Source organism: Polistes canadensis, unplaced genomic scaffold, assembly GCF_001313835.1.
Source record: "Polistes canadensis isolate GaletaPanama2010 unplaced genomic scaffold, ASM131383v1 scaffold_43, whole genome shotgun sequence".
NCBI lineage: Eukaryota > Metazoa > Arthropoda > Insecta > Hymenoptera > Vespidae > Polistes > Polistes canadensis.
In genome coordinates, this window is record NW_014569590.1 from 944397 (window position 1) to 967426 (window position 23030).

The 23030-nt window shown below is 42.7% G+C and overlaps 1 protein-coding gene across 1 annotated transcript; it reads left to right on the plus strand.

Annotated features, from left to right (window-relative positions):
• Nucleotides 1-10074: 10074 nt before the first annotated feature.
• On the plus strand, nt 10075-22649 carry LOC106784979 (protein Wnt-6-like; the record flags this gene model as incomplete). The annotated part of the gene is made up of 2 exons (XM_014745050.1): nt 10075-10756; nt 22429-22649. Coding segments are annotated over exons 1-2 (283 nt in total), but the record flags the coding sequence as incomplete, so codon positions are not given.
• Between the last annotated feature and the right edge of the window lie 381 nt (nt 22650-23030).

Below are 23030 nucleotides of genomic sequence, written 5' to 3' on the forward strand. Positions count from 1 at the left end.
ATACTAATAAGAAAAAAAAAAAAAAAAAGATTAGAAAAATACGAGGATAGATGACAGTGGTGTATACGTATGTATACATGTATGTGTGTACGTGTGTGTGTATGAATGCGTTGAGTGTTGTGTGGCGAGGTGCGTGGCGAACGCCGAGCGGCTTCGTAATTAACAATCCATTTTGTATTCGGCTCACCTGATCGCGACGTGTGCGGTCCGTGACGTCATAATTCGGGGCCCCTTCGAGGCGTACCGCCCCCTTAATGCGGGCTCCGACACCTCGACTCTACGCGAATGCAGCACGCACTTTTCTTCTCTCTCTCTCTCTCTCTCTCTCTCTCTCTCTCTCTCTCTCTCTTTCTCTCTCTTTCTCATCTTTCTTTTTTACTCCTAACAACTCGTGGTTTCTTTCTCTTCTCGCTTATTCCAACGAGTCGTCCTCGAGGGGCAAAAGAAGAAGAAGAAGAAGAAGAAGAGAAAGAAGAAGAAGAAGAAGAGAAAGAAGAGAAGAAGGAGGAGGAGGAGGAGGATAGGAGCTTCCTCCTGTAACCTTTTCTCGGTGCCTGAAGATGCCTGTGGATGCGGTATATACACCTCGAAGGCGGCCAAGGGGGATATAATGGCTTGGCCGGACTTCACACGATGCCGACCGGTACACCGGCCCGGAGGATGATACAGACCTCAGACGGTGAGAGAGAGAGAGAGAGAGAGGGAGAGGAAGGTGGGACGAGGAACGTCGATATACATGTAGAGAGAAGGAAGGGTAAGAGAAGGACAGAATAGGAACGGACCTCCGAGCAAGGTTCTCGAATCGCGGAAAGAATCGCAGAAGCACCAGCAACAGCAACAGCAGCCATCCTTCGAAAATTTCTATCCCTCTCTCTCTCTCTCTCTCTCTCTCTCTCTTTCTTTCTCTCTCTGTGTTAGTCGATCGAATCGTTAAATCTTTAAAACGATCTTATATCTTAGATTTTCTTCCCGGAGGATGCTAAGAATAAGTAGTGTATTACTAAACCCTAACTACCAATACTTATATTTTCTCTCGACAATTTTTTTTTCTCTTTTTTTCTTTTTCCTTCTCTCTATCTTTCTCTCTCTTTTAAAAGTCTCTCGAAGTCTGAAGAAAACGAGTTACCTCTGCGTTATTATTTCCGCTAGATTACCGATATGTTTTTGAGAAGAAAGGAAAAAGAAAGAGCAATGTGAAGAGAGTGAAAGAGAGAGAGAGAGAGAGGGGGGAATGGTGGGGGAATACCAAGTTCTCTCCCAGCATCTTCCAGGTCTCGCGTGGAAGAGTCGGAGGGTGGATCCTGTTACTCGGCTTTGTACGAGGCGGCCCCGTCTGACGGTGCCAGGCCGCGGGGGCCTTATTTCAAGACCGTATCGAATCAGGCACGACAATCGCCCTAATATCCACACGAATGCCATGCCATGCCATGCCATGCCATGCCGTGCAGTGCAGTGCAGTGTTGCACTCCACTCCTCACACCCCACCTCGTCGCACCACACTGAGAGACCCTTCGAAGTGTAAGACGAAGAGACCAAACCTTCCTTCCTTCCTTCCTTCCTTCCTTCCTTCCTTCCCACCCCTTCTCCTTTTTCTTTCTTTCTCCTCCTCCTCCTCCTCCTCTTACTCCCTTTCGAGTAAGAGATCCTTCTTCTTTCTATCGACGACTTCTTTACACCGTAAAATAAGGTTATTAGTCCCCATAATATACGATACCTTCGTAATACGTTGTCCTTATTTTTTTTTCTTTAGCTTTTTTTTTTTTTTAAGATACACATAGAGTATCAAAAATATTTTAGGGTAGGAAGGAAGGAAGGAGAGCTAATTTAAGATTCTTCATTTTTCTCTCCTTTTCTTTTTCTTTTTCTCTTTTTCTTATTTTTATTCTTTCGAGAGAGAAGATTTTTCATAACTGACAGGGATGTTTGAAAAGGAAAAGAAAGAATTGTTTAGGAGAGTAACGGGAGGGGGAGGCCCCACTCCGGTGGGCCCTTCTCGCGATCCTTCTTCTTCTTCTCTCGCATGTTCGCGGTCCACACGCGGCTCGTTTTACCTAACGCGAATAACGACGTTTGCGTTGGCATTTAATTGTTTGCCCTTTTTCCTCTTCGAAACCCTGAACGTTCTTTATTTTCTCTCTCTCTCTCTTTCTCTTGGTCCTTTCGAGAAAAGACCCTTTCCCCTTTTTTTTTGTTTCTTTTTCGTTTTCTTTCCTTTTTTTCTTTTTTCTTTTTTTTCTATATTTTATTTTGTTTATTTTTCGTCATTTTTCTTTTCTCGAAATCGAGATCACAAATGGAAACGTGTCGTGCAATAAAAGTCATTTTATTTCTGTTTGCGCAAGGTATTACGTGAAATTCCAAAAACGTTCCTTTGAAGTCCGAAGAGAAAGAGAGAGAAAGAAGAGAGATAAAGAGAGAGAGAGAGAGAGAGTTCTAGTCGTCCCTTTTCTTTCCTTTTAGTTCTTTTTCTTTTTCTTTTAGGTTGATGCAAGTTCGTTCTCGTTTTTCTCACATCCTTTATTTTTTTTTTATTATTTTTTTTATTCTCTCATGATATGCGAATATTTTCCTCTCCAACGAGAAACGAGTCAGCTTCAACGGAAAAAAAAGATTGCCGCGTTCTCGTAAAAACTTATCGTTTAAAATATTTTGCCCGTGTATTAAAAGTTTCTTTATTAGCGTTTCTTAATTTGACGTATCAACGCAAAGAGAGTTAAATGAAAGAGAAGGAGGAGGAGGAAGAAGAAGAAGAAGAAGAAGAAGAAGAAGAAGAGATGAAGGGAGGGGGGTGTAATCGACAGTGGTAAGATTTTTGTTTAAAGTTGCTATAAAACTGGTTTAAAAAAAGAAAAAAAAAAAAAAGAAAAATGAAGAGAAAGAAAGAAAGAAAGAAAACAAACAAAAAAAGAAACCAATCTCATTTTATCTTAATTAGCGCGGGTATATAACTTTCTCTTTGATCGAATTCGGCCCTTCGCAAGGGAGAGAAAATTTTGTGTAGATTCCGAAAGAAAAGGTCGGTCGATACGCGCATCGCGTTATGGTTTGGACACACTCGATAAACGGATTAACAACTTTGGATCTAATTGCTTGCTGGATTGGAACCGATTGTAAAAGATATTTGGTTGGGTGTTCGGTCGCTTGGTTGGTTGGTTGGTTGGTTAGTTGGTTGGTTGGCCAGTCTTGCAGCCATCATCGATGAGATTAGGGTAGTGCACGCCCATACGCATATATCCTATGTATATAGGCATTTTAATAATATAGAAATTAAAGTCACACACACACATATACACGCACATATACACGGATACACATAGATAGAGAGATTAATATAATATCTTGGCAAGCTTATCTTTCCGTTTCGTCGAGAAACCATTTAGGTTTTCAACCTGTCGCGATGAAATAACCTGTGCCCGTTTGTGTGTGTGTATGTGTATGTGTTTACTCTCACCTTTCCTTTAAAAATTTTCAATCGTTTTACAATACCATAATCGTCGTTTACTTCCGCATAGTAGACTACGATTGGTCCGCCTTGTTCTTATCCTTGTTCTCGTCGTTCTTCCTTCTCTCCCCCTACCCCCCATCCACCCCCTTTCTTCCAACGTTATCGGTTCTGTTATCGCCACTAATGCCACCAGTACCCGGCTATATAGGTTTAAGGAATTTTCAACGATATGACCGACTACTTCGGCTCGTTATGTTCGTTCCTTTTCTACGAGGAGGTGGAGTTACGTGGTACTTTATTTTTAGCTTCGAATTATAGAGATACTTTTCTCAGAATGTTTGTCTTTTTTTTTCTTTTTTCTTTTTCTTTTTTTTTTTTTTTTTCTCTTTCCTTATTATTTTTATCGAAAGTTCTCGGCGGTCGTCGGGATAGATTGGTGTGGGGTAGCAAGTAATCGTGTGACATTTTTTCGATTCCAATCTTTGAGAAGTCGTATGATCGAATCTTATCGTCGTGAAGAAAAGACACGAACAATAATGAAAAGAATAAAGAATGAAAAGAAGAAGAAGAAAAAGAAGGTGGGAAGGAGAAGGAAGAGGAGGAGGAAGAGGAGGAGAAAGGCGTTTGGTAAAATCGCTAAAATCGTTAAAAATGAAAAGGCAGAAAGAGAGACAGAGAGAGAGAGAGAGATCTTCTTTTCTAGAGGCCCATCAGAAGCGGGTCTTGAGGTCCAGGGCGGTGTTATAATTTGAGGCGGTTTCAGGGAGGTCCCGGAGTTCGGGACCAGGGCCCACGAAGAGCCCGGGGCAGCAGCCGAGTTCAATGAAGTCATCAGCTAGCTCGGGCCCGTGGCGGTCTGTTATTATACCGTGGTACCGCGCCACCGTACTCCTTTCGAATCTACCTCGGCCACTTCTTCGTGCCTCTTATTCCTTTTCCTGGCTACCTCCTCTTAACTCTTGTTCCCTCTCGTGCACGCTTATCTCTCTCTCCCTCCCTTTCTCTATGTAAATTTGTCCGAATCAATTGATTGATTTTCAAAAAATTAAAATAGTTCATCGATAATCGTACGGTTTCCAATAGCAAAACTCTGACTTTAACACATCTTTTCAGCTTTCTCTCGGATAAAATTACTAACGGTTTGAAAATATAACTAACGAATTAATAGCTTTTCTATTTTAGTTTAGCTGTGAGGGGAGAGATAACGTGACAACATTGAAATTATTCGATACATTTAAAAGACCTCGATATCATCTAGCATAGCTAGTATATTCTATTTGTAACGTTTTTATTTTTGTCCACTACTCGTTCAGGAAACGTGGCTAAGGATAATAGCGCTATTTACAAGCACGACCCTCTCGTTTAGTTTTCTCCATTCCCCATTGTAATATCGCGCGTGTACGTTTCTCCATATCGGCGGAGTCGAGCACCGTTTGAATTCTTCTGAAAGTCGTCGTAAAGTCGGCACGCCACGGTGCAATGCCAACCAGCCAGCCAGCCAGCCAGCCAGCTCACCAGCCAGCTCACCAACCAGCTCACCAACCAACCAACTCGCATAATGCACCATACTCGGTGCTGTTCGCTTGTCCTTTCGTCCTTTTCACGACGTATTCCGAGCGCGCTCGAGCGGTCACCTTTCCCCTTTCGTTAACATCGTTTCGCCGCTCCTAAAACGATCCATCTCGCTAAAAGCTGTGTGTGAACTTTACGAACCTAACTTAGTCTGAGGAATAGCGGCCGTGGTTTTCTCCTAGACGATCGGGACACACTATGAACAAGCGAAACAACTACGTATGTATTATTATTTGTGTCGTTGCGTTATTCACGAGTTTATACTCTCATAGGAGATCCGTGTACCGTTCGTATTCTTATGTCTCGACCGAAAAAAAAAAAAAAAAAGAAAACAAGAAAAAAAATAGATAAAAAGGATGAAACGACGACGGGATACCGGAACGATAAAGAAATCAAGAAAGAGAGAGAAGCAATGATATCACGATATAGTAGAAACGTTAAAACGTAGATACGTATGTACAGGTCGACGCAAAAAGGAGAATCGTCGTTTGGTAAATGCAAAAAGTAGAGAAACTACTAAACTTGAGAGAAAGGCCGTTATTTATTCTCAAGGAGCAATCTTCTCGATTCGCGAGATCTCGCTTTCGTTGAAACGTGCCGTCGGCTCGGCACAGTTTTATTTAGCTCAGAAAAAAAGCAAAGATAGATAGATAGATAGATAGATAAATAGTTATACTTATGACCGTGCGTGTACTTATGCAACATCCTGTAAAGATCTAAGAAGAATAATGCGTGGCAAAGTAATAATCGAGAAAGAGGAACAGCAACGAGGACGACAAGTGGAAAAACAGTGCGAGGGGTCTCTAACTCGATCGTAGTTCGATCGGCCGGTTAGCCTCCTTACCCTTTTATTCGATTCTCGATCCATCGTTGTCGTCGTTGTCGTCGTCGTTGTGGTATGGCGAAACACATATCGACGTCTCCTATATGGTTGGATCTTATGGGAAATAGAAAGTAGCCACGCAGCAGCAGCAGCAGGAGCAGGAGCAACAGTGCACGTTGAACACACGCCGGCAGGTAGGTATACTTACGTTTAACGTTTAGCCTACGTGAAATTTACGAGCGTACTGTCTCGTAATTACCATTGTGGAAACTCGCTAGAGAAAGACGAACGCAAGAGAGACGACGCGGGCGCGTTCACCTATCTCGCATACACATGGAAATAAACAGAATCAGAGTGTGCGAGATAGAGAATATGCACCGCGTGAATCGTCTTAAGGCCAACTCTCGTAAGTGGCGTGTAATTGCAACGGCGCGGGTTTACTCGGGCATCCGTTTACCCACTTTGATCGCAAAAGCAGAATTGCGAATGTTAGAGATAAAGAGAGATAGAGATAGATATAGAGATAGAGAGAGAGATGGAGAGATCTTCGAGAACGGTTCGCATCGGATTTGCCGCGCTTATTAACCGTAGAAACGGCAAGCTTAAGGCTTCTGCCGCCGTATAACGTCGTCGCTTAGAGAGAAAAAGAGAGAGAGAGAGAGAGAAGACTGATCGGTATCTCCCGACTCGAATTAACGACGTTGCCTCCGTAATTTCGAAACCACCTGAGAGCAGCCAGTCTAGCACCGCCTACAGATAATTGGGGAGAAATAGACGATAGCGTATTTCGCTGTTTTATTCCGAACGTCCGTGAAAATTGCTCTCCACGTATTTTGATATTCGTTACGGTTACGGAACACCGTTAGACCTTTATACAAGTATTTCTACCCACAATGCTTATATTCCCCGAGAGCTAAGTTTCTATACCCACCACGTCAACGTATAATATACTTCAGATTCTCTCTCTCTCTCTTTCTTTTTATTTCTTTCGTGTTCTCTTTCAATTTAGGTATTTTCGAGAGACGATTGGACGGAGATCTTTTCGGTGAAGACAAAAAGTTCGACGTCTCGAACGAGTTTCTGTTGTCGGTTGTCTCGACGACGACGACGACGGCAACAACGACGACGACAACGACGATGGTGATGGTGGTGGTGGTAGTGGTGGTGTTTAAAGTAGCCAACTATCCTCGATAGCCTCTTTCGAATGGAATGCATCCTCCTTTAGTTCGTTTTAAACATCGTCAAAGATAGACGACGAATGCAAAATTCCACGAGTATATCGTAAGTTCGAGATGACGAGCTAAGAGGGGCGTAATAAATCGAGGAAACGTCAAGCGTGGAAGAAGCGGCCCCGAGTAGAAAAAGGGCCTCGATCTTTGCTAAGAACGTTCTTTCTTCTTCCTCCTTCTCGTGGGACCGATGACACCGGCACGGTCTCAACCAGCCAAGATTTTCGGCTACTCGGTCACGAGTTGCAGAGGACTTTGCTTTGCTTTGCTTTGCTTTGCTTTGCTTTTCGACGACGACGACAACGACGACGACGAAGACGGCCTTGTTTCGCGAGATCCTTCGCAAAAAGTGTAGTCCCCCTTCTTTTCTGTCCGACCGTTCCGTTCGTCCTGCACGGGCCCCCTTCACCATCCCACAACGTTCCTTCGTAGATTCGTAGCGGCGTAGGGTCAAGGAGACTTTAAAGAAAGTGAGTGAGAGAGAGAGAGAGAGAGAGAGAGAGAAAGAGACATATTAGTCTGAGTTATTTCGCAGAGACGAGCAAAGTCGATAATACACACAAACTCGTTGTCGTTGAATTTGTTCAGTTAGTAGGAGGAGCAAAGACGCGGTAAAAGAGGGTGATGCGGCGGCAGGTAAGACGAGCAGGTTCTCAGGAATTCACGACTCATGCGGCGACCGGGTGTTCGAGTGAAACGTATAATGGCATTTAACGAAGAAGAATCGGACCGAGGTAGCAACGAATCCATCGAGCTGCCTGCTAGCTCAGCTCACCTCAGCACGAAATTGCTGGCTCAGGCTAATGTCGAAATGAGGGACGTCGAACGTCGTCGGGGTATTGTTCCAACACCCTACTACTACTATTACTACTACTACCACCACCACTACCATCATCGTGGTGTTCCCGTTCAATGCGACGGCGCGTGGGAACACGCCCGATCTTTCTTCCTCCTTTCATTATCATCATTCTACTGATACGTACCGACGAGATGACCGTCGTCCTGCGATCCTCCTTTGGATAGGTGGTCGCAATTTGAAATTCCTATCACGAACTAGACGATGGTACGTAACCGCGAGTATAAACGCGCGTTAAGGATAACTCACGAAGAGAAACTCGAAAAAATATGTGTGGGAGAGAGAGAGAGAGAGAGGTGAGGAGATGTAAGCTGAGGTAAGGTGAGGAGAAGGAGAAGAAGGAGGAAAGAAAGAAAGAAAGAAGGAGAGGAGAAGAGAGGTAGGAAAGAATGGTAGTGGGCTTGGGATAGTTCCATCTCGTCCTCCTCGTCTCTGAAAACTGGTCTGGCTAACTCTCGGACCAGAGGGAACAGAGAACAGTCTCGGAGGAGCTGCATTCCCCGGTAATTAGTCTCACCCATAAATTACTGGCTATATTCCGTGTTTCTGTTGGTCGCGCGAGTTGTCTTTGCCAAGACAATTCGGTCGAGCATCCCCCTGTTCCGTTCGTATCTCGTCATCCCTTTTCTTCCTCCCTCGGTCTTCAGTATGAAACTTTTCTCTTTTACAATCTCGCGAAATCGAGAAAGATGTATCATGGAAAGGAAAGGGAGGAGGAGAATGATCCCTGGGTACGGTGATGATCTCTCTTGGGGCGCCGAAGAAAGGAACCCGCTGCTAAATGAGCTGTAATGCGGGGCCCCCCTGCTGAATCTTCCCTAACCTTTTCTGACCACCATGAACAACGCCACCAGAACACGTTCCACTTGCTCTCTTTTTTTTATCCTTATTATTATCGTTTCTATTTTAACAATAATATAATATAACATATACATAACTTATTATTAAAGTTGTCATTTCAATACGTTGTATCAGAAAGATGATATTTACAAAAAAGAAGGTGAGTGGGAGGTAAGGGGGTTAAAACTGAGAAATGAACTAGGGACCCACCCAATCTTGTCGTCTCTATCACTCAACCATAATAGATTATTGTCTATCGCAGAATCTTGAAGTTTTATTCGAGGAAAAGGGACATTGGTCGAAAAGGGGGGAAGAAAGAGGGGAAGAAGAGCTGGTGCGGTTGCTGCTCGGCGCCGCCGTGCGGCGCTCACCTGCCTCTCTCTTCGTGGCTCGCAACAGTCTCGCACGGAGAGCGATCGCGGCCTCCTCTCTCTCTCTCTTTCTCTCTCTCTTTCTTTCTTCATCTATCTATCTCTATCTATCTCTCATATTCTCCCACTCTTTTTCTTTCCATCTTTTTCCCTCTCTCCGGTGGAGCGGCAAATGCGTCTGTCTTTCCACCTCCTCGGACGGACACGTACGATGCACGTGCCGTCGTTGTTGCCCTTTCCTTTTGTAATATTATTTCGAGAAAGGTGCGTGCTTATTTATTCCTTCTTCTTCTTCTTCTTTCTTCTTCCTTTCTTCTTCTATCTTCTTCTTCTTCTTCTTATCAATCAAAAAATATAAACAATTTCATTATGAACAGTTCGTACGAATCTTAATTTTCTACTTCTTTCTTTCGCGGTGCTGTTGTTGCGTTTTAATCGTGACGATGGTGGACGACGTGGCTATGGTGGCGGCGGCGGCTCTTTTCTGGGGAAGAAGGCCAAGAAGAAGAAGAAGAAGAAGAAGAAGTACGAAAGGAAAGGAGTAAGAGGTTGAGATGGTGGACCAGGAGGTGGTGGTGGTGGTGGTGGTGGTGGTGAAGTAGGAGGAAGAAGAAGAAGAAGAAGAAGAAGAAGTTGGTCGTGTTGGTGGGGGTAACTCTTCTCTACTGCCCAGAACTCGGTTGGGTGGGGGTAAGGCAACACTCAAAGATCGTGGTGACGTAGTTCTGGCAGGAACGCGACGCGTTTTTGTCCCCGCCGGAAGAAAAGACCGTTTTATTACGATCCGTTTTACTACGACTGCTTGCCTGGCTGCCCTTCTTCTCGCGTTCTTCGCGGTGGCCGGTGTCTTTGGGAGAGGAAGGGAGAGAAAGAGAAAGAAAGAGAGAGAGAGAGAGAGAGAGAGAGTGAGAGAAACCCAGAGGGAAGAAGAGGAACGAGTCCGTCCTCGAGAAAGGGTGGTGGGGATACGAGGAGTGAGAGAGAGAGAGAGAGGGGCTAGTGACTTTCACGAGACCGGAAGTCAAAGTTCTTCCGGACGGTTCCCCGAATCGCGAGAATCGATCCCTCTCGCGATCCGGAAGATGCGTTTACCGAACGGGGACAGATAAACCGAAAGAGAGAGGGGTCTTCTCTCGGTCATGAAGGTTTCGTCCTTCCTTATCCGTTTCTCTCGACTTGATCTTTCCGTCCTTTCTACTACTTCTTTTCTCACGCGTAACCCAGAGAGAAAGAACGTCATCGTAGCGTCAATCATTCGTCGATTACACGACTAACAGTTTCGGTCCAATTTCGTATCTCGCATCTAAGGAAGAAGGAGACATTAAATAACATAACATAAGAAATAACGTATCGTTGGAGATCATTCGTCGAAGGAGGGGGGGAGGATAGTGATTTTTAATATTATCGCGTTAACACCGGTTAGATTATCGTAAGGTGAAAGGTGCTCGAATTATCTTTCGTAAAAGGGAGTTTTTGGTGTGCGCCACAACGCAAGGAAGATTAAATAAAATATAAAAGGAAGGAAGGAGTTTGTAAAAGAGGGGCAGAGGGGACGGAGATGCGCCCCGTTCTCCTTGCGATCTGCCTCCTCCTCGTCACCCCGATTACCGGATCGTTTTGGTAAGTTTTCTTTCTCATTAGAATTATTTTCACTCTATACGATAAATATTATATTTCTCTTCGGTTTCGCGCGATCTGTTTCATGTCACATGTCAGAGATACAAATTTTTTCTTTTTTGCTTTTGGAAAAATGAGTTGTCCTCGTTTCGAGAACCCGAGTCATTTGGAATTTGTGAAGAAAAGCGTGGAGTTTCTTTGATAATAAATTCAGTGTAGTTATCGCGTTTCATTGTCAAACCGTTATCCGAAGAAAAGAAAAGTCGTACCCGTTCGAAAAGCGTTGAACGTTTCTCGTTGACGTTCGAGTAGACAAAAAAAAAAAAGAAAAAAGAAAAAAGGTAGGAGATAAAGAGCAGGCACGCGGTAGAAAGAAGATGAGGTGTTTTAACAGTTAAAAAGAAGGGACTGTCCTTAGCGCCGCGACACGTGACGACCATAAAATAAAAACTACGGTTCAAACAAACAACGCAAACGCATCTGCGTGTTAATACGCAGGTTTTTTCGGTATCTGCTGTTGGTAGCGTTTGTAAAGTACACAGCTAGGTATAAAAAGAAAAATAATAGAACGGACAAAATATCTAGGAAAAACTCTTTACCCCCGCCCCCCCCACACACACCTGTTTCCTTTTTTTTTTTTTTTTTGAAGTGCTACTAACCTTGACGACTTTCTTTTAAAAACGACAGAAGCGGAGAAAAGTTAACGCGATGCGACGCGACGACGACGACGACGAGTTTTGTCTGGAATATACCACATCTGTTCACGGAACACCTTATCTTTTCTCGATCTTACTTACTTACTTACTTTTTCTATTCACAATTTTTAACTCTCTTTATTATATCGTATTCATTCTTTTTCGTCAAATTTATCAAATCGTCACGACGACGATCATCCGATTTCAAACGAATTCGCAAATTGATATAATTGAAACAAATCGTTACGCGATAGATCATTATGTTTCCTTTTTAATTAATATTCGATAACGAACCTCGTAAAAATGTGTTACTTACAGTTGTTTCAATTATGAGTTATCTTACGTTAAACGTTAATTAGATGTGACGAAAGAAATATAAAAAAAGGTGTGTTTCCTTTTTAAGAAACTACGAGCTCAACGTAAATTCATTGTAGAGAAATGATCGAGGTTTTCAAGCTTGACGTCTAGTTTATCAATTACTCCCTCTCCCCTTCTCCTCCCTATCCCGTTTAGTATTATTACCCTTCGCGTTAAAAACGATTAACGGTGCAGTAAATCCTTTCACGATTATTCACTTACCCTATATCAAACGTAGATCTACGTGCGTGAGACGATCGAAAGTAGATATTTATTCGTTGTGTAGCGTATATAGTTGTGGTCGCGTTAAAGCGCAGTTTCGTTTCCAATCGGTCGGTCGGTAACGTCTAAGATTTACGCCTTCGCCAATGAATTATTCATCGAGGTAATTTATCAACATACTTTTGCTAGATTACTCCTACCTATTCCTTGCAAATTCTTCTTCTTTATTTAGCGAAGGTATGTCATTCGCAAATGGGGCAAATGGGAAAAAAAACAAACGTTCGAGAGAAAAAAAAAAAAAAAAAAAAAAAAAAAAAAAAAAAAAAAAAAAAAAAGGAAACGTACTATGCGTACCGGCGGCTCTCTCGTGTGATGGAAAAAGAGAAGGATGGAAAGACGAACGAACGAAAGAGAAAGAAATAAAGAGAGAGAGAGAGAGAGAGAGAAAGAAAAAGAGAATTGTACGTTGAGAAACGGTAAATTACTCAGTAGCTCGGAGTAGGCGCTGTGTACTCCACTTTGGTATGTAAATGTTTACACGACGATATAACCTTATCGCGTAATTGCCACCCGAGAGAGAGAGAGAGAGGAAGAGAGATTTCAGCATCCGGAGATGAATTGTCATCTTCTATCTCTAAGTTTCTCTATCTCTCTCTTTCTATCTCTTTCGAAAAGTAATTCGAACGTTCGTGCTAATTTTTGATTAATAGTTTCCGCCTATGTAACACGTTGTAACAACGTTTAAGAAGACAAGTCGTTCTTCATTTCCAGTCGAACAGAGTAAAACAAAATCGAGATCTTTAGGAATATAAAGAAATTTATAAAAAAAAATACGTATACTTATAAGCGACCTTGAATAGGTAAATCGTAGCGCGTTGCACTCGTAAAGGGCTAAAAAGGTGGAGAAGGATAAGACGACTAGGGTGTAGAGAGGGATAGAAGAGAGGCCTTTTAAAAGGCCCCTCAAATATTGGTTTACGATTTAAACGGGGATTTCTGTGCTTGTTGGGCACGATGTGTTGTACAGCCGCACCTCGTTAGTCGTAGCAGTTATAAGTTCTTACCTGTTCCCATCCACTCGTCTTGCGGTGTTTCTATCACCGTCGCAGCCCTCGCCGTCGCACCACATGACGCGTGTTTGATAAATATATTAGGAAGGTAGACCGTTTGTTTTGATAACAGGTATTCGACGACGTTCCACTCGGATGAGAGAGAGATGGGAAGTAGGGGGTGGGGTGGGGGGGATGGGGAGAGGGAAATTTTCTTCCCTCGTCAAGACTCTCGACTCGACTCGACTCGAACTTAAAACATATATTTTGTTTGTGTATGTGTGTGTATGTATCTGTCTGTCTGTCTGCCTGTCTGTCTGTTGAGTGTAGATATAAGGCCTTTAAAAAACTTACGATGTTAAAGACGATTTTCACGATACTTTGGATTATTTGCTTCTCTCCTTCTTTCTTTCTCTCTCTTTCTCTCTATCTCTCTTTCTCTCTCACTCACTCACTAACTTTTTCCATGAAAGATTTGAGTAGATTTTTGCGGGACGTTCCGTGAGATCGTAAATCGTAGATCGTCCGTCATCGAGTTTGCAAGTAACGTCCTTCTCACGAGAGGGAGAGAAAGAGAGAGATAGAGAGAGAGAGAGAGAGAGAGAGAGAGAACCGCGGGACCCGATTACTCCGATCGGAACCGGATTCTCTTTCGTCGATCGGCATTCTCCGGTTTTTTCGCGACGAATACTACCCCCTTTCTTTCTCCTTCTTTATCTTACGGTTAGCTAGTTGGAAAGAGGACAGAAAGGGACGAAAGCGTAGAAAAGACGTTCGGGAACGTTCTGGATGAGAAAAGGATCCCCTCGCGTGGACAAAGACACGACCAAAGAAGAGAGTGGAGGAGTAAAGAGGCAAAGAAGTGAGCGAGGATGGACAATGGTCTCGCTCAAAGCGTCACCCGTAAATCTCGTTGAGCGCGTATAATTTGTAAGTCGGCAGGTTTCTCTTCTCTCTCTCTCTCTCTTTCTCTTTCTCTTTCTCGAGAGAGACTTCGCGGATATTCCTTCTTTTCTCTATCCTTTTCTCTCTTTTACTCGTTCGTTCGTTCGTTCGTTCGGTTGGTTGCTCGGTGGTATCCGGAGAAACGCGAGGACACGGGGAGAACTTGGGAATACACGAGCTTCGTTCCACGTTTCTTCCTTGCCTTCCTTTCAAGTCCACCTCCTCCTCCTCCTCCTCCTCCTCCTCTTCCTTCTTCTTCTTCTTCTCTTCTCTTCTCTTTCCTTCTCTCTTTCTTTCTTTCTATCTTTTCTCGTCCACTAGCAGCGTTTTTCTCGACTCGATTTTACGGCGTTTAGCTTTCTTAGACAAGAGAAAGAGGATAAAATAAAATAAGAATAGTAGTAGCGAGTCTCGGTTCTTCTATTCGGTAACAAATCAAATCGTTTAAAGTAACATCGATTAAAATCGTTCCCTTCCGAAGTTTGTTTATAGAAAGAATTCGTACCATTTCCTAAAATCCCTTTTTTTTTTTCTTTTTTTACTTTCTCTCTTTCTCTTCCCTTTTTCTTTTCTTTTTCTTTTTGTAACAAAAAATAGGAAAAAACTTTCTCCTAATGTATTCCAAATTGTCCCGATCATGTTTTTTTTTGTTTTTTGTATTTCGTTGAAATTTCTTTGGTACGGTATTACGAAGAAGAAAAAATACTTTCTATTTCTATCGCGAAAGATATAAGATATATGATATACGTGGACGATCGGAAAAATCAATGTTAACGAATCAAGACGTGAGATTATTCGGTTGCAGAAGGAACAACGATAAAAGCGATAGCGTTCGGTCGAGGTCTCGCACTCGACAAGTCGGCCAATGAGCCGCAGTGGGCAGTCCGCGACTACGTTCACGCTGGTTGGACAACTCGATGCTCTCCCTACCCCCCTCCTTCCCCCCTCTTTCTCTCTCTCTCTCTCTCTCTCTCTCTTTCTCACTCACTCACTCATTCTCTCTCTTATTCTGTATCTTTTTCCTTTTTTTTTTTATATATATACCCTCTCACCTGCGCATCGTATTCTTTCTTTCTTGCGCGATCCCAAAAAAGAGCACGAGCCCACCTCCACCACCCCCTTCCCCTTCCCCTTGCCACCTTCTCTTCTGTTATTCCTTCTTCTTCCTCTTCTCCGACGATCGATCAGTAAAAATGACTTTTCTCTTTATACGCTTCTCGTATTTTAATAAACACAACCTCGCGAAAAAAAATTCTCAATTTTTCACGGTCACGTTCATAAATATCTCGTTTTCTCTAATTTCAGCAATGGTTGGGCAGGGGGTGGTGGGGTTATACTATCCCCAAGACGAGAGAAATTCTACTCTAAATTCTCATCGGTTACGCTTTACGAGAAATAATAAAACATTCGACGTGTTCTATTACGCTTTGCCTTTTTTACTCTTTCTTTCTTTCTTTCTTTGTTTTTTTATTCGACGATATAAGTGGTCACACGAGAGTCCACGAAATTCTCACTTACCTTTTCACTTTTATTCCGTTCCCCCACTTCTTACACACTCTTTTGCACTTGACTTTCTCCGTAGTAGTCTTTCTGTTTTCTATGTTTTTTTTTCTTCTTTTTCTTCTTCTTCTTCTTTCTTTCTTTTTCGAGAGCCCCATTCTTTTCCTCTCGTTCTCTCACGAAGCCACCACAATGGCTACGAATGATTTACCGGGAGTTAACCCCCTCGGGGTGGCCGATCGGTCACGGTTTTGCCGTACCAATGGTACGGTACTAATGCGACTTTATGCGAGGCGTGAGTTAGTGCTCGATGCTTTTTTTCAATTTTCTCCTTTCGTCTGACCCCCTCCCCCCCCCCTCCTCATCCTCATCCTCCTCTCTTGGTTCCCCTCATCCTTCCCTTTCGTTCATTCTCTTGACTCGCATAAAAATACTCTCGACGATATTTTACCATTCACTTTTTTCGATCTCCTTTATTATACATCGAGAGAGAGAGAGAGAGAGAAAGAGAGAAAAGGGGGAAGGGTAGGGTGGAAGAAAATGTGTTTTCAATCGTTTCCGGTCATCACGTTTAATGTGTAAGTATGTTGGTCCTGCGTCGAATCAAAGGACGATCGATTTTCGTGGAATTTATTCGAGGGCTTTTTCGGAGAGACAAAAGATAGGCAAACTGAGAGAGAGAGAGAGAGAGAGAGAGAGAGATAGAGAGAGAAAGAATTTAAAATTATTAGATTGGACGCGTGTACGGTGCACCTGCTATGTATGGAATTTAAAGAGGCCCGGGACTATCATGGATTATTCTAATTTTATTGGGTTCCTTCCAATTATCGGTTTCATTATCGTTACGTGCCAGGAATAATTGTTCCCCCCTTTCCCCGAGTTGAAGGTAGGAGGAAGCGTGTGCTCTTCTCGATGAAGTGATTTTCATCCCTCTCTTTGGTTCCACTTTTTCATCAGCGGCTCGAGTTGAACCTCGTGTCGTTTCTATGCTGTGCTCGAAATAAGCGGAAGGATTTATGGTTGTAAGGTTTGGTGTTGCTGCTGTTGCTGTTGCTGTTGCTGCTGATTACGAGTAAGAAGTAAAAATTTCGTTTCATTTCTTAGAGAATCTTAGAAACGATTTCGAGTTTTCGCGAATCCCAGTCTCTCGACCAACAGAGAAAATAAAAGAAAAAGCAGAAGAAGAGGAGGAGGAGGAGGAGGAGGAGGAAGGAGGGATTCCTTGACATTCCGAAAGAAGCGATCCGGGCGGGCCTTCAGTGGCCTGACCCTTGCCACCAATTTGTTCGAGACATTCCCGTTTCACTTCACCCTTTTCTTCTTGTCGCACTCGCGTTTTTACGCCTTCTCTTTCTCTCTCTCTCTCTATCTTTTTATTTCTTTCCATCTACCTCCGACATTCCGCGAACGTATTAAAAGAGAAAACGAATGCTGGAAATATCGGCCGACGACTTCTTCGATTATTTCCACTCGACTTGAAACAGAAAATACGTGTGAATTCAACGGTCGAAATAGAATTTGTTAGGCAAAGAGGAAATTCAAAGTCACAACAGTTCTTGGCTTGCTAAATACGTGCGTTTAATCTAAATCATTCTCTTGTTGCTTCCGTCGGCGTCGGCGTCGGTGTTGGCGTCGGCGTCGGCGTCTGCGACGAAGAAGATGACAAAAAGGAAAATTAAGAGAGAGAGAGAGAGAGAGAGAGAGAGAGAGAGAGAGAGAGAGTACGAACGAGGAAGTAACATCCATCGTCGTCGTAGAATAAGCAACGCCAAAAGCAACAAAGGTGAACTCCCATTCGTCTACCTTTCGTCATGTCGTTTATACGGCTCGTGCCACGTGTACCACTGGTGGGGTACACGCAGTCATATTTTATTTAATGCGCTAAATATCAAATGGTCAAACAAAAATGATTTTTACACGGAACGTGTTAAGAATCGATGGGGGTTGGTTTGGAAAAATCGGTTACACGTTAGTTATATTAATCGTAGAAGAAGAAAAAAGAATAGAATAGCAAGAAGAAGTTTAAAGGAATATGAAGGAAAATAAAGGAAAGGGTGGTTGGGAGGTGAATACACCGATGAAGCGTCCTTGATCGCAAGGTTCCCGACTTCCGTCGTCGTTTCTTCTTATCCTCGAGAGTCTCGTTCGTTGCGGCGGGAGATATTCGAAGAATTTCGCTGGACCAAACGACTCTTATTCTTCCCTCTTTCCAAGCCAACAAGAGACAGAGACAGAAAGAAAGAAAGAAAGAAAGAAAGAAAGAGAAAAGTGCAGATCCTCCGAATCGAAGAGCAGTCTCTCGCGGCCCTTGCAACGGATCCTTCTTTCTTTTTCTTCATTTGGCCCTTTTGACTGTCCTCCTCCTCCTCCTCCTCCTCCTCCTTTTCTTCTTCTTCTTCTCTCGTGTTCATCGAGAGCACACACGCCGAGCTAGCGAGCGAGTAGCACCAGCACCATCACCAGCAACAGCACCAGCACCAACAGCAACCAGCAGCAGCAACCAGCAACCAGCAGCTACGTTGCTCTCGTCACTGTCTATCCGAGCAGACAGCGTGGAGCTGCCTTCGAGCAAAGTGAGTGCGTCTAATGAGGCAATAAATAAGTCGGCCGCCCTAACCGGCCTCTTCCACGCTTTTCGTTCGCGACGACGACAGATCCATCCCCGAGTTCCTTTCTTGCCTCTTATCCTCCTCTCTTAGACCATTGGCGAGAGAGTATGAGAACTCCAATTTTATTTTTCGACTCTTCTTTTTTTTATTCTTATTCTCTTAACTATATATCACTTTTATCTTGATCTTAATTTCTTGATCTTAATTTCTTTCGTTAATCGTAACACACACGCTTTTATTAATAATATTTTAATTTATTGTCATTCACGTTTTAAATCGTTATAATCATAGAATCGTTTCAAGTTATCGGAAGTGACGACGAAGCCTTCTGGTTGGTGTTTCTGGTTTAAAGATACGTTAGTAATGTCTGTTTGTCCATGTTAAAGATTGAATAAATTTTCCCAGCTTTATTTCTTACCAGAAATGAAATGGGGAATTTTCGAGGAAGTGTTGGGACTAAATGTTTTCACGACGCGAGTCAAGAAACTTGGAAAACGTTTATCGGTAAAAGATAAACGATAGGATTTTAAGAGTCTAGAGATCGTAAAAGCGAATCGTAAACGGGTTAATCGATATCACAGGGTGAACGAGAAAGAGAGAAAGAGAGAAAGAGAGAGAGAGAGAGAGAGTCACGCAAGTTCTCTTACGCGTAGAAGAGAGTAAACCATTTCTCTCTCTCTCTCTCTCTCTCTCTTTCTCTTTCGTCCAGACACTTTTCAAACTACCATTAAAAAAGTTTTCCTCTCGCATCGTGGGTTTATTAATAGTTAGACTTGAGTGTAGATACGCTGACATAACCAAGATGCGCGCGTCAAACGCTACGTGTTTGCGATAACGCAAGTCATTTTATTATACCACAAGTGAAAAGGGATCTTAGCCACGACTAAGTTAAAACCCGTCAAAACTGTTTTACCGTTGCCGTTTAATTCGATCCAAAATCGTCGTCTTTAAAATCGTAGAAAATCTTTCACCTGATTGCGGAAAGACATAAGAAAATGGTACAGAAATTCTTCTTCTTTTTCTTCTTGTTTCGTTCTTTACGTCGTCGTCGTCGTCGTCGTCGTCGTCGTCGTTGCCAGCATCGTCAACGTCAGCCGTCGTTTTCAACGATTACCGGACGGGGATATTCCTATTCCTAGGCCAAGCAAATTGATGCCCCGCACAAAATAGTCCACTTAGGACTACGACTATTCTATGAGTGAATTGGCGTGGTGGTGTCTCTATGCGTGTAACAAACCGAGTTGCCGAGTTAAAGTTGTTGCTAGATCACCGCCGGAAATATCGATGAGTCGAACGCGAAAGCTCTCGAGAGTGGAAAATTTACTTGGCTTTTCCTAGTCGCGTACGTGCGTGCGTGCGTGTGCGTACATTCGTTCGTTCGTTCGTTCGTTCTTGTGACGATGATTATGGTCGTTGCTCGCAATAGGAATTCTCTTCCCAAATGACGATGTCACTCTATGTCTCCCCTTACCCTTCTCCCCACCACCCTTCTTCTCGCATTGCATTTACGCAATGACCGATCTCGGACTCGGATTCTCGATTCTTCTTCTTCTTCTTCATTTTCTTTTTTCTCGTTCTGTATATACGTACACTTACTTTTACTTACTTACTTACTTACTTACTTACTTACTTACTTACTTATTTACTCGTTCGTTCGTAGGGCTCGATATATCGAAGAGAGCGACCTCGAGAAGAAGCCGTGGTGCAAGGCTCGCGTACACGAGGAGAACGGAGCAACCGTCCTTAACGGAATTATTGCCATTAAGGTCGTTGCATTCCCGAGAGTCCGTCGTGTACGCGACCCGGCATCCTACCGACGCAGAACTAATGATCTTAATTAACGTTTCGTAACGAAGGTCGACTTCGAGAACGTCTCTTCTCTCTCTCTCTCTCTCTCTCTCTCTCTCTCTCTCTCTCTGTCTATCTTTTCTTTTCCAAAGACCAGCGTTATTTCTTCTTCTTCTTCTTTATTTTTCGTCTCCTCTCTTTCCAATCTTTTTCGAGTTCCTCAGTTTCATCCAAGTTTCACTTTACAAATATCTCATTACTTTCATGTCTTTTTTTTTTCTTTCTTTCTTCCTCTACTACTACTACTTCTTTCTCTTCTTCTTCAAAATGTCGTATTTTCCTGCTAGTGCACGGATTCGAAGTCGTTGTTACGTCGTCGTAATAGCTCACGCGGACTTTAATTACCTTAATGGCGTCATCCCGTTCGTTACGATTCGAGTGTCGTATCCGTCCATCCATCCATCCATCCGTCCACCCTGGTAATCATCCACCAGCATTTCGTATCTTTTTCTTAACTGTCTTTTCTCTCTAGCGATTCTTTCTTTACGTTGGTTGGTTTGTTTGTTTGGTTGGTTGGTTGGTTGGTTGGTTGGTTGGTTGGTTGGTTGGTTACTTACTCGTCGGATGGATCGTTAACGGTGTCGAGGAGGATGAGAAAGGAGGGAACAGGGGGGAAGATGGGGTAGGGGGAGGAAAGAGGAAACACCGAAGGGATTGCGAAGAGATCGCGAGAGATCGAGAAAGAATTCTCCCGAGACGGAAAAGAAATTACGAGCGATAGGAATGCTCGTTTACTCGCTCACGAGAGGAAAAGAGAGAGAGAGAGAGAGAGAGAGAGAGAGAGAGACTTTCGCGTTTTCTCTCCGAGAAGATCGAAATTATACGCGCGGATCCTTCAACTACGATCGTGTCGTCGTTGTCGTCGTTGTAGTTGTTGTCTCGGAAGAATCTTCCTCTTCTTTTCTTGCTTAACTTTTTATTTCTTACCCTCCTCTTCCTTCTCCCTCAACCCCCCCCCTGTCTGTCCCCCTGCCCGTTTTCCAAGTCAACGCGAAGTCGTTCGAGTCTTTCGCGAAGGGAAACGAGAAAGCTGCGTTTTATACGATCGCACCACTTTTTTTTCAAATTAATTACTTTTCTAACTTTTTTTTTTTTTTGTATATACAGACACACGCTTTTCTCTTCTTTATCGACGATGAAGAGGGATTGATTCGATATATCGTACGCACGTTTATATTTCTCGCGAACAACGTATCTAATTCTTTCTCATCGTCAGATAAATTAATAGAGAATATTTGTTTAAGAAAAATTTGAATACCTGTTAGAATATTCTTGATTGATTCAGGATTGTTTTCTTCACTTTTTGTTGATTATATTCGCCAATATAAATTTACGAGATCAACGCGTTTAATATTATTCCGTTTTAATGGAAATATCGGTGAACGATTCTTCCACGATCTTTGACAAATTAATGGAATTTTCAAAGAGGGAGAGAGAGAGAAAGAGAAATAGAGATAGATGGAGGATGAGGGGATTTCTAAGCTTAATCTCGTGCGCGAAATTCTATTTTTTTCTTCATCGGGAAAGGGGACGAAAGATGGGATGCGGCCTGGCTAAATAACCGGCAACTTAGCGAATGTCACGTCGAGGGATTTGTGGCTTCCGTAAATTATTCCGACTCTCTGCATCTTTCCTCTCTCTTTCTCTTTCTCTCTTTCTCTCTCTCTCTCTCTCCCTCTCTTTCCGACAAACCGAACAAATAGCTCAAACTCCGTGTTCGCGTAGCACCTTCTAGCAAATATAAATCGTCCACCTCTCTCTCGTATTTTCCCTTCTTCATCTTCCTTACCATCCCTTCCTCCCTCCCTCCCACCTCAGAAATGCATTTATAATTTCAATCGCGATTTGTCAATGTAATCGTCGTTGATTTTTCAACGAATTTCGCACGACGTTTTTCACTCGCGTTGTTTAACTTAAATGTTTTTCCCGTACGTATAGAACGTATAAAAAAAAAAAAGAAGAAAAATAATTTATTCCTTGAAAGAGTAATGTATACACATTGTGAGTGTTGTACGGTTTTAAATTAACTTCCGTATTAAAATTACGCGTACTCGATATTGAATAATCCTTTTTCGATTATAATCGTTTATACTACACGTTCGATTATACACATACAGATGAACACGTGTGATGTGTTTGCGCGAGACAATATTAAACTAAAAAGTAAATAAATCAAAAAGAACGACGGAGTGTCGGGTAACGTAATACGTCGCTTACGTATTTTCTTCTGACTGTTCGTGTCTGTATTCTGTTTACGTTCGAAGTAATAAACTTGGTATGTCGAGTAACCGAAGTATCGTATATAAACAAAACGTGTGAATCATTCGAACGTTAGAACGACACGTGGTAACATCTCCGACGAGTGCGTGATTTCTCGTTAATGCGTGATAAGCGTAGTAATAACGTAATAATTAATTCAAAATAATATTCAAAATTTTTTTTGATTACAGGACGGTGGGAAGTCAGATGGTGATGGATCCGATGTTGGTTTGCAAGAAAACGAGAAGATTGAAAGGAAAACTAGCCGACATTTGCCGTAAGGAGCCTTCATTGTTAAAGGAAATAGCCAAAGGCGTTCAAGTTGGTACCAGAGAATGTCAACATCAATTTAGAAATCGCAGATGGAATTGCACTACCATAAGACGATCATTAAAGAAAATTCTTTTACGCGGTAAGTCGATCAGAATATAATTATCCATTACCGTTATTATCATTCTTATGATATTAAATTATTATAATAGAATTAATATTTGTGATTGGTACGATTAGGAGATTAATTTGTAAGCAATAACAGCACGTTCGTCGATCAAAAACTGTTGGTTAAAAGATAGGTGCTTTTTGGAGAAAAGGTGTGTGTGTTTGTGTGTGTATGTATGTATATATATATATACTAGAAGCGGCATTTAATCGTAACGAATCGGCTTGGAGAAGAAGAAGAAGAAGAGGAAAGGGTTGAGGGGGTGGGGTGAGAAGGAGGAGGGGGGGAGGAGTGTGTAATCGACATCCGGTTCGGGCCAATGTCGAAGAAACGAAGAAGCGCCCTGTAATCTGT